Source organism: Rhamphochromis longiceps, linkage group LG12 (assembly GCF_057381845.1).
Source record: "Rhamphochromis longiceps isolate RC_006_pf linkage group LG12, R_longiceps_female_GT1.1, whole genome shotgun sequence".
Classification (NCBI taxonomy): Eukaryota; Metazoa; Chordata; class Actinopteri; order Cichliformes; family Cichlidae; genus Rhamphochromis; species Rhamphochromis longiceps.
Window position 1 is genome coordinate 9,430,162 of NC_140568.1, and position 14,921 is coordinate 9,445,082.

Sequence of the window (14,921 nt, forward strand, 5' to 3'; positions counted from 1 at the left end):
GCTCTCACATACCACAAGTCTTATGAAAACAGAGGGCTGATTGTGTTCACTCTGCAAGTCCTACCCCCCTCCCCTCTGTCTCTTCACCACCACCCAGCTCCACTCCCCCAACCCCTGTCCTGAGCAGCAGCAGCCCCTAACCACCCCCCCAAACACACACACACACACACACACACACACACACACACACACACACACACACACACAGCTGCCTGCAGATGCCTCCTGTGTTTGCTCTCTTGAGTGCTAAAGCGCAAATCTCCAGGCCCCGCAGACTTCTGGGCCCTGCCTCATCTCAGTTTTTACTACCTGACATCCCTATCACCCCACTGCAAACTCCACTCCCTCCACTCTCCTCCGGCTCTCTCCTACTCACACACACACACACACACACACACACACACACACACACACACACACACACACACACACACACACACACACACACACACACACACACATGTTCAAATGCCACAGGTATATTTCAGCCACAGTCAGTCCTTAAACACAGGGGACTCAGAGAGGGACTGAGGCCATATAATTTAAGGTGGCAAAGCTGTGGAATCAGTCGCTTTGACGTGGAATCAATTCATTTCCATCTATATGTCGCTGTTTTTAAGCTCTAACAGTCATGCAAACTATATTCAAAAATCATTTGGCACAAAAGAAAGAAATTTGCTACATGTGCTACAATGTAGCTTTTGAATCGAACAGTAAAAGCAATCTCAAACCTCCACAATGTGTGACACAGCACAAAATTGCCATGACATTCCCCGGGATTAGTTATGCGTACTGTCAGCAGACTGCAGGGAGGTCTGGAAGACTGCCAGCGGGGTTTTTTTTGTTTTTTTTAATACCTGAAACATTTGTAGAAGTCATTTCCTTACAGTCTGCAAGCTTCATTTTCATCGTGCTGATATTGAGTGCTAAATCACGATTTAGCAATAGGCTTGTCTATAACTTTGTCCCCATGCAGGGCTCTTCTTACATCTCTGAAACTCTGAAAAGCTTGAAACCCGTCAGACAAAACCTACACGTTCACGGTGTAAAGAAAAGCCTATAGAGGAATCACAAGGCAGGATGGGTCATTAGGTCCTTTACCTCTTCAAGGTTCACCAGGTCTCTTGAAAGCAAAACAATGAAGCAGGAACATGAGCAGAGAACCAATATCAGTTTATTTTAATATTGACTAAATCACTTTTTACATATTTTGGGAAAACATGTCCAGTTTTGAGCAACTAATATTAATTCATACAGGCTGTCACAACTTTTTGTAGAAAAAAAATCTTCATGGCATTAACCAGACCACTGAGACCTCGAGGCTGGACATGCTACTTAAAACAATACAGCTGCTGCTATCTTTCACTTTCAATGCAATCTAATGAGAGGGGCAAGGTGATTATGATCAGGGGCTGCTGTAAATATCAGATTCCCTGGGACAGGGTTGAGGAGAGGCCCCCTTACAATTACATAGTATTCAGGAATGCAGAGCATGAACCACGGTAACAGGGAGCTGAAGACAAAAACGCTCACATCCCATTCTGAACGTTTAGCTCACACCATGCGACAGGGAAAAAAAGGGGGTTTTACAAACAGCCTTTAAAAAAGTAGGAAAGTTTATCTTTCATGGAGAACTGTTTCTGCGATACTGTGCCACAATGCAACAAGCTTCCACTCAATCCAAGCTGCACACTTCTGCAAACAATTAAATGTTAACCCAAGGACTGTAAGCTGCTCAGAGAGAGCGAGAGAGGGAGAGAATAGGAGGGGGTGACTGGAGAGAGAGAGAGGGGGGGGGGGGGGGGGGGGGGGGGGTGCTTGTGCACAATTACAGCAGGGATTTATGGCCTGAGAAACAATTTATAAATCACAGCGCCTGAGCTAATGTGCTCCAGATTGTTCTCCATGCAGCTGCAATTTTGGTCTGCGTGAAACGGCATAATAAACCTGGCTGGAGGACATGTTTGGGTGGTGGCGGTGGTGGGGCAGGGAGAAAAGTTGAGATTGTGGGTGGAGGCTGAAAGTTTTGAGGTGTTTTGAACAAAGAAACTGAGAAGGTTTTTTTTATTATTATTATTATTAATATTATTTGAGGCCGGGTGAGATTGTGCTGAGGTGTGATTCTTAATTGAGAAAGGCTAAGAAGGTCTTAACAGAAATGTTCAAATTATGCAAATAATCCCAGTTAAAGATTGGTGGGAGGTTTGGGGGGTAATAATGGACAAAACAGGAAAAGCAGTGAAACTTCACAACAAGCGCAGTAACATTGCAGTGAATGGTTTTCCACTCACTGCAAAAACCGTGAAAGGCACTCTTTTAATTACACTTCTGACATGAGTCGAAAATCATTCGGGTAATGAAAAGGAAAGACAAATGCTGCAAACTGATCCCTTCATTGTGGCTGCTGGGCTGATGTAGAGGAGGGGATCGGATATGCCGAGGGGAAGCCTGAGCTTTCGCGGCCACTCAGCCAACTGGCCCTGAACCTTGACCTCTAACCCTTCACCCAGGGGGGCAAACAAAGCTCTGAGTGACATCTGAAACTAGACACTCTGTGGGGAGAGAGTGTCTGGACAGGACTCAAATAACCCCATTAACTCTGCAGAAAAGATTTATGGCTATTTATTCTCCATCTGCAAATTTCGAAAGCTGAAGAGTCACACAGATCTGTCAAAAATAATTGAGCGATTAAGAGGTGCGCAGCGAGTTTTATCCCGTTTACTTGCCAATATCTCCATCTTGCATGAGGATAGGCAAAAATGCGCCATAATTAACAACTCTGAGTGGAGCTGTGATTAGCAGTGGTACACACATATGCCAACAGTTAGTCTGCAGCAAAATAAATTCTGCTTAATATGAACAGCATGAGTCCGTCTTCAGGCAGTTTTAAAGAGAGTCACTGATGCATATTCACCCGCACCTCTGATGGATTTCTGTACAATGGATTACGTAAACAACTCTGGCATTGGTTTACTGTAAACAAAAACAGAGGGAAAAGTTGATGGTAAATGTGCTGCGGTGAATGCGATCGCTCCGTCGCCAGAATGCTGAAAGCCACTGTAGTATTTAAATCAGGCAAGGAGGGAGGAAGACTGGGCCAAGCATTCTGTAGCTCAGCTGTGAGGCTCTAAGCCGTTGCCCTAGGGTCTTTGTCCTGCCTTTCAGGGCAAGTCTGAGGTAGTCAAAGACCCTATTCATGACCGGCGCTCCCCCTGCCAACACACCCATACAGCCCCAGTCAAGTCAGCCGAGAGCTATAGAGCCTTCCCATTTCACACGAGAATCAGACCTGCCCCTAAAGCCTGCTTCAGGGATTTCCAATAGCCAGCTCCTCTAACCCATGTACAAATCAAACAAAAGGGCTCCTTGGCCTATTCCATGTCATATAGGCTTGATTAGATCTTTTTTTTTTTCTAATGTAGCTACTCTACATTTGAAGCAAATAAGTCAGTCAAATATGTAGGGAATTGTTCCGATGGAGATCCTGACCCTACCCCACATCCATGATTATCATCTGATACAAGATCAACCTCATGCCAACACTTACTTCTTTAAAGAAGCACCCAAGCTGAGTATATCAAATGATAAACTCTCAACACAAAGCAACCTAATCATGCTGATTATCTGAGGGCAGGCGTTAGGGGAATCCCGCTATCTGTAAAGAGTGTCTTATGTCTGCTGAGCACAAGGCCCTCAATCACATCCCTTACTCATAACTAATCAAGAACATTACCTCATAATTTTAAATTGAGCAGATAAGGTCAGGGAAGAGGGATATCCTGTGGCTGAGAGCGATGCAAACAGCTCAGGCCATCAGACGCTTCTGCTGCTCCTGCTGTTTATTCTAACAGGATCCACAAGTCTGGACCGAGATAAGGAGGCTACACATTTTCGATGACTTGTGCCTTTGCTCGGCTTTAATCTAATTTGCTGCTCCGCAGAACATTGTGACTTCTTAACAAGTACAATTGGTTTATGAGGCTAACGGGGAAAGAGAGGGGCACCCAAAGGTTAAGTTAATACCAATATCAGGACAGGCAGCCTGATCTCATGGGAAAAGTGTCAATGTGTGATATTTAACAAACAAATTCAAATTCAAACTTTATGGGGTTTCCTGGTTGTTGTTTTTTAGATATCTAAGATCGGCGTGCTCTCATGAACATTTTATAAACTTCACTTAAAAAACACTGTTGCAATAAAGTGGCAATGCATAAATTCTTTTACAAGTACTGTTGCAGACAGTTTTTAATGGTAAAATGTAAACCACTAAAGCTTACACGGACACGTTCCAATAATGGCTTAAACAACAGAGTGAAATTATGCTTCTGTGACATACATTTACCCCAGGCTAATATGCGTGTGTCTAAATAAATGTATTAAACACGTGACACTAGCTCTCCGTCTTTATTTATACAGTTACATATACGATCCATTACTTACGAGCTACCAGAGCTAAATTCAGTTTGCAGATGGCGCGTCAGTCTTATCGGTTACAGCGATGGCTCTATAGTCAAGCGCGTGCAAGTTTTGGTCTATTTCAATACAACAACGTGCAAGAAATCATCATGCGGCAACTTAAAATGCGTGACAAAGTGAGAGATGCATTTGCTTTATGGGTAAAGTGAAAATCTGCACGGGTTAAAGCAACTCTTAAAATGTCAGTGCGGAACAGGTCACGGGTTGTGTACGGGTGCAACGTGCGGATGTGTGACATGTATCTGTCAGTGGGCTACGAGCTCCAACAGCACTCCTAAACCTGCTCCACCATTTAACTCGGTGGGAAGCGGCATTGCTGATTTATAACCTCAACCAGAAGAACAGCTGCTCTGCTTGCAGTCAACTAACCTCATTCTGGAAGGATGTCCATCCACTTCTTAATTTAGTATGACACTACAGCCTCACTGGTACAACGCATACGCATGCCTTTATTGGGCCGCACAGAGCACTTCCGTGCCCAGCATATGAACCGAAGCGAGGCCTGGTGTAAATCTCAGTAGTACTGATGCTACATGCACATGATCTGATATCCTCCTGCTGTTGTTGACTGGGTTGTGACTGTAAGGTAATGGTAAGGCATTGTGGTCTACGAAGAAGAAGCTGTGCTCTGTGGGAGACAGAATCCCTCAGATAAGTGAGTCCCTCAAGGTCTGGAAGGCAGCCCACCACAGGATAACAGGCAAAGGAATAGCAGCACCCGTATCTGCCCCAGTTTATGCTTCTACCACCACATCTCATCAACAATCTCTCCTCATGCCTGCTCCCTCTCCCTCTGCTGCTGCCTGCAGTGCTTAAACTGAAAACAGCTGCTTGGAATACCAGACTGATGAAACCCTGTTTAGAGCTTTTTTTTTTGTATTCCTGCTGTACAATCACATTTTACTAGCGAGGAGTTTAAGGTACAATTATAGAGGGAAAACATTTCTTTATGCGACCTAAACAGTAGTGGTTATGGGTATGCATGGGCATACAAACACTTATATAAAGAAACAGTCACTCTACCCTAATCTACCAGTTAGACTGCTGTGGTAGGGATCATTATGATTTTATCTGCAGTTTTCACTGAGAAGCAGTGTACTGGAGGTGAAAAGACTAGTTAACCGATAAGACTAATTTAACCAATCCAGACAAAAAAATCACAAGTTCATCTCCTTTCTTTGTCGTATTACACAAGCGATTACACAGTTAATCCACCTTCATTCAACTGGCTGGATCATAAACATAATTATGGTTAGATGCAGGCATAATTAAGGCCCGACCGATATATCATCCGACATTTGTCTAGCACAGGTAATTTAGTCATTTAAAAATGGTATCCGACAGAGTTGCTCCGACTCCAACTCTGACAAACTGTATTAAGAATAAAACTCCTCCTCCGTTTCTATGAGGACAGAGACACGCACACGATTCTTGCGAGCTTTAATTTGCACTAAGAACAGCTTTTTTTAATATGTAACAGTTTAACCAAAAAAATGAGTGACAAAGAACGCAAGCTTTGGTTTTCCATTGCTTCTAACTAAACTATATTTGAGTCTCACAATAGATTCATGATGCAGAGATTATCCGCTAAGCATTGCAATTGTTTGAGCGCAAAGTAAGGACATGTGTAGACATGACTCTCTATTTGTTCACCGGAACGCCTATCGCCTATATTTAACTCTTCAACAAGAGTTTTGTGTTCCGAGACTAGAGCTTCGGAGACATCGGCGTGCGCTCCGAAGCGCTAGACGTGTTCACCTGTTTGGCCAAATGTATCTCGACTTAAACACAAGTTCTCCCATTTTTTGTTTGGTCTTTTTAAAGGAGAAAAAGCAGTGTACCAAACTGAGCAGCAGTTCTGGCCAAACGCAGCAAACGAGAAAAACACATAAATTGATTTTTAAAAAAAAAAAAAACACTCGCACACATATTCATCTTGGCACATCAAAGGGATTCATTGATGTCACTGAACATGGGGAGTCTGCGGCTGGAGAGGGGAGATGTTGGTTATCCTTTCCTCAAAGGGTGCTGAGATGCTCCTGATGGGCCCCGCGCTCGAGAAGCCAGAGAACGCTATAAACAGAATTTCTAATGTCAGGCGGGCGAGTGGGTGGGTTAGGTAGTGAACCAGCAGGCTATGGGGTAGCGGGAGGAATTGACGCCAGCTCATGCTTTCCACAGAGATTAGAGAGAGAAGGATAGAGACCAGGACTGACACCATTTCACACAGTTGTGTGTGAGGGATGGTAGGAAGAAAGCATCCGTGGGCTGAAAATCAAATGCCAGATGCATGCATCCCCCCCCAAAAAAAAAAAGATTTGCATGTGACACTGCTGGAGATGGTATAAAGTTATAACATCTACTGATTTGTTGGTTAGTTTCTGTGTAAATTGGAACATTTGCAACATATTATTAGCTGCACTGGTTTGTGTTGCACTAATTAGAACTGACCTTGATTACCCCTGTGCAATATAAAAGCTAATTGCTGAGAAATACAGCCGTGAAATATGTACCAATTCACACATTATGTGGAAACTGAGAATGTAAACATCTCTCCCCTTCTTCTGCAACTAAATCATGATTGTTTTTCAATTCCTTTAAGTCCGAGCAGAGGGTTCATTATCAAAATGACTCCAGGCGAGAGCTCCCAGCCAGTGATGGCATTTCTGCGGGCGATCGAGATCTCCTTCTAATTGGATAGTGCCACCAAATTGATGTAGATGTGTTTGCCTTTGAAGGGAAAAAAATCCTTTAAAAACTATAAACCTAGTCAAAAATGTTAGCTGTGTTGACACAGCGCTTGGGTATAAAAATATTTGCACGCCAACATTCAGGAATACAACACTGAGCGTTGTGAGAATGTGAGCGCCCCGTACACTGTTCCCTCTGTTGCAAAATATCCACACAGCATCACCTGAACGCCCCCACTCCCCCAACCCTCCTGACGCTCACAGGCTCTGCACAGACAAACGTGCAGCACGCATGGTTGCATGTTTGCTCATTCACACACACACACATGCAGCAAGGTGAGTGAAATGCCAAGTGAGCCACCTGATGAAAAGACATCTCCACACAAACAGGCTTTGCTTATGCAGGGAGAGGCCCTTTTATTCAGCGGGACAATGTCTGTGTTGACTTTTCTTTGTCTGCACATTTTAAGCACCAAAAGCACCAGAAAGAATTGAGGGGGGGTGGCGGTGGTGGTGAGAGCCAATGCGGCATGCAATCGTAGCCACTGACATGTCCAGACTTATACAAGCTCTCCATTCATATCTCGATCTCAAACCATTTTCTATTCAACAATCATGCTCGGGAGTTCGAGTGTCCCACCGTGTATTTGATGAAGATATGTTTGAGCGGCTAACCTCGCTCACACTCTCTCGCCACCTCTCACACACAAGAGGCATTTCGCTCGTCGGCGAGGATGATGGTGATGTAGTGGCCGAGTTATCTAAAAGTGCTGATGAAGGCAACAAGGGGCGGTGGCGTGGAGCGGAGTGCGTGTTTCGCCAAGTTAAATCTGACAGTCTTCGATCACAATGCAAATCAGTGAATTGGCAAACATTTAGCTGGATTTGTGCTGATAACTTTGATAAAGAGGGGTAAAAAAACAAAACAAAAATTTAAAAAAACAAATGCTCCGGTCCTGCGCCCCACAGCAGGCAGAGGTCTGGTGGAACATCTCTGCAAACATAAAACCTCCTCCTCAGCTCTCAGTGGATTACAGCGGAATGTCAGCTCAGAGCAGGCTTTAAATCAGTTATGCTTGGCCCTCAGGGGAACTCTGTGCTGATCCCATGTAGGCCTGTCTCTCATTGCTCATGATAGGGTTGCCACATCCCAATTTTTATTTTTTTTTTAAGTTAGGGGCTCAAAACCTTCAAGACTGCAGAGTAAAATTACTGCATGACAACTCTTGAGCAACACCTCACGTCTATTATATGCACTGAATGCACATGCAGCATTACTACACAAAAGCAGCTGGTTGGGAGAGCACAAGTAGGAGTTATAAATATTTTCATGCAAATGTGAAAATGAATGTCTTGCATACATACAAAACTAAAAAAAAAAACCATTTACATTACGCTCAAAGGTATCAAGCTGCCTAGTCTGCACCAGGAAATGGAAACGGTGGATTTTGTTGCCTGGCACTAATCACACGATCTGTGTGAGAGACGCAACTTTAATGCGTCTCATGCAGCACAAGTACAACCGCGTACTGCTGGGCGCTTGTAAAACAAATGTGGCAGTTCCAGCAGCAGGGCGTTCCAAGCTGCACAAGATCATAAAAGTATTTGCGGGCACCAGGATGGTTTTTATGTCAAGACGGGAGAGGTGACAAAACAAATTCATTTGCCCTGTAGGAAGAAATTTAATCTCACTAGCCTATCTGCATATTCCACAGAATGATTATTCGTGATAAGCTTTACTGCAGAGCTCATCATGTGTGTAAAATGTGTGATAAATATTATTCTGTAAACCTATCTGCACTAAACTTGATCCACAGGTGTAAATAAATCAGACTCTCGCGATGAGAGGTGAAAAAAAAAGAAAAATGTTGAGCCTTTCCCCAATCACATTCACGACATTTAAGCCACGAAGCCAGTCCAAAGCCCAGTACAATATGGAGACCTTAAGACGACCGCTAAGTATGCCAGCTATTGTCTGCCTGCTTGTTTTCTGCCACAGTGATGATTGACACAGTCAGCCCACTTTGTCCTATTGACCCCATTCTTTTTTTTTCTTCAAATATAGAGGATTATACCTCAGAATTTAAAATCCCCTGTAATTATTTGTTACTTTGCCACAAGCAATAAGCTGTATTAATTTTCCGCTCTTGTTTTCCTAGAGAAAATACCAGGAAGAGAGAGGCATTCATACCAGACACGCATGACAAAACAAAGCAAGGGACGAGATAACAGAGTTGAAGCCGTTAGGTTTGTTTCTTAATTACACCAAATACATCTACCACAGTTTCCTTTGGGGGGAATAAACGTATTCTAATGCACTTCTATTCGAGCACGTTTATCTCTTGGGTTGTGACGTCACTCCTCGGAAAGTCTGGTGGCCAAAACCAACAACATAGACAAACTACAAGATAGCGTGCATCACATGGAGTGAGGAGAGTAGCCATTTAGTTAATGAGCCCCAATGGAGACCTCCAATGAAGCCATCAAGACTGCTCAGAATAACAATGGTCAACTAACGCCTTTCTAATTGAATGGAAGGTACAGGGAGGCAAGGGGAGTGGGCAAGGAACAGTGAAAAGGATAAAGGGGGAGGGAAGGGGGGCTGGGTCTTTTCAGTCAGATGCCTGCCAGGCCTTAACGAAAGTACTTGTTTTGTTTTTTTTTTCCTTTTTTTGGGGTGGGGGGTGACATGGCTTGGGGGATGGACAATCTCAAGAAAAACAGAGCTCACAAGCAGAGATTATTTCAAGGAAGTTTGTGCAGCACCAATTACATTGCATTTAACAGTCTCCCGATTCCAAATATTAAACTACCTAAAATGTGTGTCTGTTTGACCTTAAGTGTCCACAGCATTACTAACTGGCTACCCACTGCTGTGTGAAAATGTCATGTTTGAAGCCAAGCACTGCAAAAAAAGAAAAATTGCAACAACAACAAAAAAGCAGCAACCAAACCAATAATCAGTATTAAACACTATAAAATGTTTACAACTTCACAAGCTGGGAATGCCTCAATGCAACAGGTTAAATGACACACTCCAAACTCTGCATCAGCAACACTTGCTTAAGACTGTCAACCTTATCTGGACATTTAAAGTCTCTGGACAGCGTCTGTCGGGGGACACAGTGCAGTGAAATGCCTCCCGTGTGTGTCAGAGTGAGGTATTACATTGTTGTTACTGTAGGATATGACCTGACCAACAGCCTTTTCCCCCCTTTTGCAGAGTAGCTTTTAATATGCAGGCCAACAGAAGAAGTTAGCCTGCCTATCAAAAGAAATGCCACTGAAGCTAAAAACATTAGAAAGAAATGTGGTGCAAGTAAAAACAACACGAGAATATCTTGCGATTCTAAAATGGCATTTTAGCCTCTGCACTGCAAAATACAAGTCCCTGGAATAACAGCACTTTAGATAACATCAGCTTTAGTAAGGCGAGGCCACTATTAAGTATATAATGAAGACCCAGTGTGAAGCTGCAGCACAGTTTTTGTAAGGGACTGTCAAAGTTGCTCCTTATTTTCAAAAAGACTGAGCAACGTGTCTGAGGTTTCCATCTGAATAAGAAGTTCTCATATGCGAGCCTTTGCGAGGGGTGGGTGGTAGGGAGAATTTTATATCCCCAAAAAGAACAAAGAAGTAGTTAGTACTCCTTGAGAGGCCACTCGGAGGGAATATGGCGGTCTGAGTTGTGCACAAGGAACTTTTACGCACGGCCAAAGTTTTTTGCAGAGTAAGAGGGAACAAAGAAAAGAGAGCAAGGGGAGGGAAACACATCCGCAGAGACACTTACTGTTCTTGCACTGGGAGACAGCGAACCATTAGAAAGGTATGGATTGGTGAGGTCTGGGATCATGAGAAACGGGTAGCCAGGATAGTGTGGACTCTTAAAAAAGCCACCATCTTGCTGTCTTCTCAGTGCTGCAGGGATAAAGAAAATGGTTAAGCAAGACACAACAATTACCAGTTGCACTATGCAAAAGACCCAGAGTTCCTTTTTATTATTATCATCATTATTATTATTACTGTTATCATTACCTTCGCTGAAGTAGTCTCTTGTTTTCTCATAACTTTCTGAGTCGGGTCTGGTTTGGGGGCGCCTCTCTGCTTGCTACAACGGACATTAGACACAGACGGAGGAGGAGGGGGGAAACTAGTGAAACTTTCAGCGCTATTAAATCCCATTTCTTTTAATGCTGAGCCCCGCGGAGAGCACTTAAAATGTGCTCTGCACTTACCTCCGAGTCTGATGAGCTGCTATTGTTTTCCGACTCGTTCACTAAGGAGGATTTCACATCATCCAAATCCCTTTCCGCTGACACATTTTCGGAGATCTTTTCCTCCTGCTCCCCTTCGTCTTTAAACGATATCATTTCATCGTTGGCCCCCAAATCGTCCCCACCACCTCCGTTTAACTGTGGCATTTTCGCAGACGAGTGGAGAGTATCAAGGAGGACGAAAAACAAACGCAACAATTGACCTTTTCTTCTTTTTTTTCTTTCTTTATCTGATCAGCGTAGTCCAAGCGAACCACTGGAGCAGTAAACTACAAGAAAATGTTCATATTTTAAAACTCCTTTTTCATCCTCTGAACTTGATCCCGTGCGCCATGTCGAGCCTTGAGTTAATAATCCACAATTAAAAGTTTGCAACAGCGACAGAAAAAATCGATGAAAGCTTGGCGTCGGTGGCCGGATGCGCCGCAAACTTGGCAAAGTTTCGTCTCCTTCGCAGGTTGTGGACAACTTACGGTCCCTGTGTGTCTCTACTTTTTGTGCCGCTGAGGAATGGGACTTTCTTTCCTCCTACAAGAGTCCGGAGACCACATAAACTACAGCACGCGCGACAGCGAGGTTATTCAAGAACGAGCAACACGTCCGATTTCATCTCCTAATATCCATGCGTAAGAGAACTGCTCAAGTTTTTTTTTAAAAAGAAGAAAAAAATGAGGAAAGAAAAGGGGAAAAAAACAACAACGACACGGGCTGCAGTTTTCTCCACTTCGGACTCGCTTGCTTTCCCCGAGAACCGACAATTTGTTATGTGGGCCCCCAACGTAAACAACGTTCATAACTAGAAAAAGAGAAATAACAAAAGACGTGCAAAAGTATAAAAAAACAAAAGGTTCAGCTGGACGTGCTCGCCCTTTCCCTCCACATTGCTGCCGGGGAATGCGCTCTGAAAACTACTTGGTTGTTCAAGTGGAAGAAAAGCGCAAGCCCGTCCGTAGAGGAGGAGTTTGCGCTGAAAACCGACACTTCATTCACCGCCGTGTAGGCTACATCAGCTATTCTTAACCCTAAAGCCACCAATGCGCAGTCTCCATACAGACCATGAAGTGATGAGGGGGGGCATTTTAACTGGAGGGCTGCGTGACCACAAATAAATCACCACCCCAATATATTATTATTATTATTATTATTATTATTATTATTATTATTATTATTATTATAGACAAATTACGAGGTGGACTCGCTTTGTTTTAAACATGCGAATAAAGCACAAACAGCGCGTCACCCTAATCGCCTTTTAATAGTTTAAGTAAACACCAGCAGCAGTCTATTGTGTGACGCGACCAGATGATATTCCCAGTATTGTTCAGGTAAGCAGCAGAGACCACGCCGCCTCCATCAGGGAAGGAGGAAATAACAGGCCAGCTTTTAGTGACAAACTCGTAATTACACGCTTCTATTTAAATTGCACGTCTGCGCTGCCCTGAAACAATAAAGCGCAATAACACCCGGGATAAAGCACGGCCTATTACGGCACAGCTACCAGGCATGACAGTGAGGCAACAAGGCTCTGAACATCCAGGCCTCCTGTGACATGCCTGGCTCACTTCTCTCTCTCTCTCTCTCAAGCACATTGCCCCATTGTTGATTTGAGGAACAGGACTGGAGCCTGGTTTTGCAAGCTTTGGAAGAACAAGGGAAGTGGTTACATTTTTTTAAAAGATATGAAGTAACCTCCTCACAAATCTTAAACACGGGGATGAATTTTAAATCCACGACAAATGAAATGAGCTGAGTTTGTTTTGTTTTTCTCGCAAAGTATGGAGAGTTGCTAAAGTTATCCAGAGGTGCAACACACTTAGGAAAGTGGTTTCATTCTTCAGGAGCTTTTTCTTTCTTTATGCCTCACGTTATCTTGGCATTTCTTATTCCAAGTCCAGCGGACCTCAGACTTTTCTTGACTTCTGATGCAATTCGACATTCTTCGCTTGCTTGTGAAAAGCAGTCACTGATGTTGTTGACTGTGTGTCAGCAAGCTGAAGGCTGACTGACAATTCAGCAGTGTTGTCTCCACGGGCCTCATTAGATCCCCAGATTCCTACTGAGTGTTTGTGTATGTGCTTGTCAGTGTGTGTGTGGGTGTGTGTGTGTGTGTGTGTGTGTGTGTGTGTGTGTGTGTGTGTGTGTGTGTGTGTGTGTGTGTGTGTGTATTTGTATTCGGTTAAAAGCAACATATACTGTAGTTGCATACTGCACCTAGTGCACTTGCACACACACACACACACACACACACACACACACACATACACACACACACACACACACACACACACACACACACACACACACACACACACAGGTGAGTATTTGCCCTCAGGGCTACAGATCCTTGCTTTTTTTTAAAGGGGTGGAAAATGTAGGAGGCTACAGTATGCAGAAAAAAAGTATGAGTGAATTTTCCAAATTGTGCTTCGGTTAGTTGATGATTTTGTTTATCCGAAGTCTGTTTCGCAGCCTTTTAGTCACACCCTTTGTTTCTGGTGTGCATATTTCTATACCCCTTCTCAAAAAAAAAAAACCTAAAGTGGAGGAAAAATACAGATTTCTCCCCCTTAAAGATATTACGTGTCAAAGATGCAATAGACTATGCATGTCCCAGCAGGTGTAATTACAATAATTCAACACTTGTGCCCCATAGCCTTATGAATGATTAGTAAAGAAATCAAATATTAAAACAAGTCAACACAGAAAAATAATAATGACATGCATAAGCAGTTGCCCAACAGGAGTATCTCTTAAATAATGACAACCTTACACACACACACACACACACACACACACACACACACACACACACACACACACACACACACACACACACACACACACACACACACACACAATAGTTGAAGCAAGCATGATAATAAAGCACACTCGGTCAAACTGTGGACAGCATCGAGTATATTTGCAAGATGATAAACGTCAGCTATCTTTAATATGTTTTGTGATAGTGCCAAGGCCTTCATGCTGATTTGTTCACCACTATCTCTCTTTTTGTTCTTTTCCTTTTTGCGAAATTCTAACAATCCAGCTTTGATAAAAATTAATTTCTTCACACCCTCAGCACCTGAAAGCAGATTTAATCTCTCTGACTTTAACCTACGGATCCCCGTTTCTCCGTACGACTGCCTCGTTGGAGCGGGATCGGTTTTAACTGAGAGCTGATGAGGGGTCAGGAGAGATGCGAACAGCCACAATCTTAGCCCGGGGGCAGATCAACTGGTGGCCAGAAAATTTATTCAGAGGGTCCTGTCCCTGCATCTGCCTTACTTTGAAGTTGCTCTCTCGACTCTGGCATGTCGTACGTGACTGCGTGTTCATTTTTTTTAACCCCCCCTCCCCACTCTCACTAAAGAGAGTGTGAAAAAGCCGAGAGGGAGCGGTAGTGTACACATGTATGCGCTTCTGTCAGAGTAGGCTTATACTTGTGGTAGTTCGTGTGCGTGTGTGTGTGTATTTGACAGAC

General features: G+C 43.6%; 1 protein-coding gene across 2 annotated transcripts in view; it reads right to left on the reverse strand.

Moving 5' to 3' along the window:
• The window catches only part of LOC146656864 (transcription factor 7-like 1-B), a 30,729-nt gene extending 18,325 nt beyond the window's left edge, over positions 1–12,404 (reverse strand). Inside the window, exons 1-3 of one of the 2 annotated variants that reach the window (XM_085424642.1) lie at positions 11,402–12,404; positions 11,202–11,274; positions 10,957–11,084 (exon numbers count right to left, since the gene is read on the reverse strand). In XM_085424642.1, the coding sequence (XP_085280768.1) occupies positions 10,957–11,084; positions 11,202–11,274; positions 11,402–11,587 (387 nt within the window). In that variant the 5' untranslated portion in view covers positions 11,588–12,404. The remainder of the gene's footprint in view (positions 1–10,956; positions 11,085–11,201; positions 11,275–11,401) is intronic. The other variant, XM_085424643.1, reaches the window with a different exon arrangement.
• Between the last annotated feature and the right edge of the window lie 2,517 nt (positions 12,405–14,921).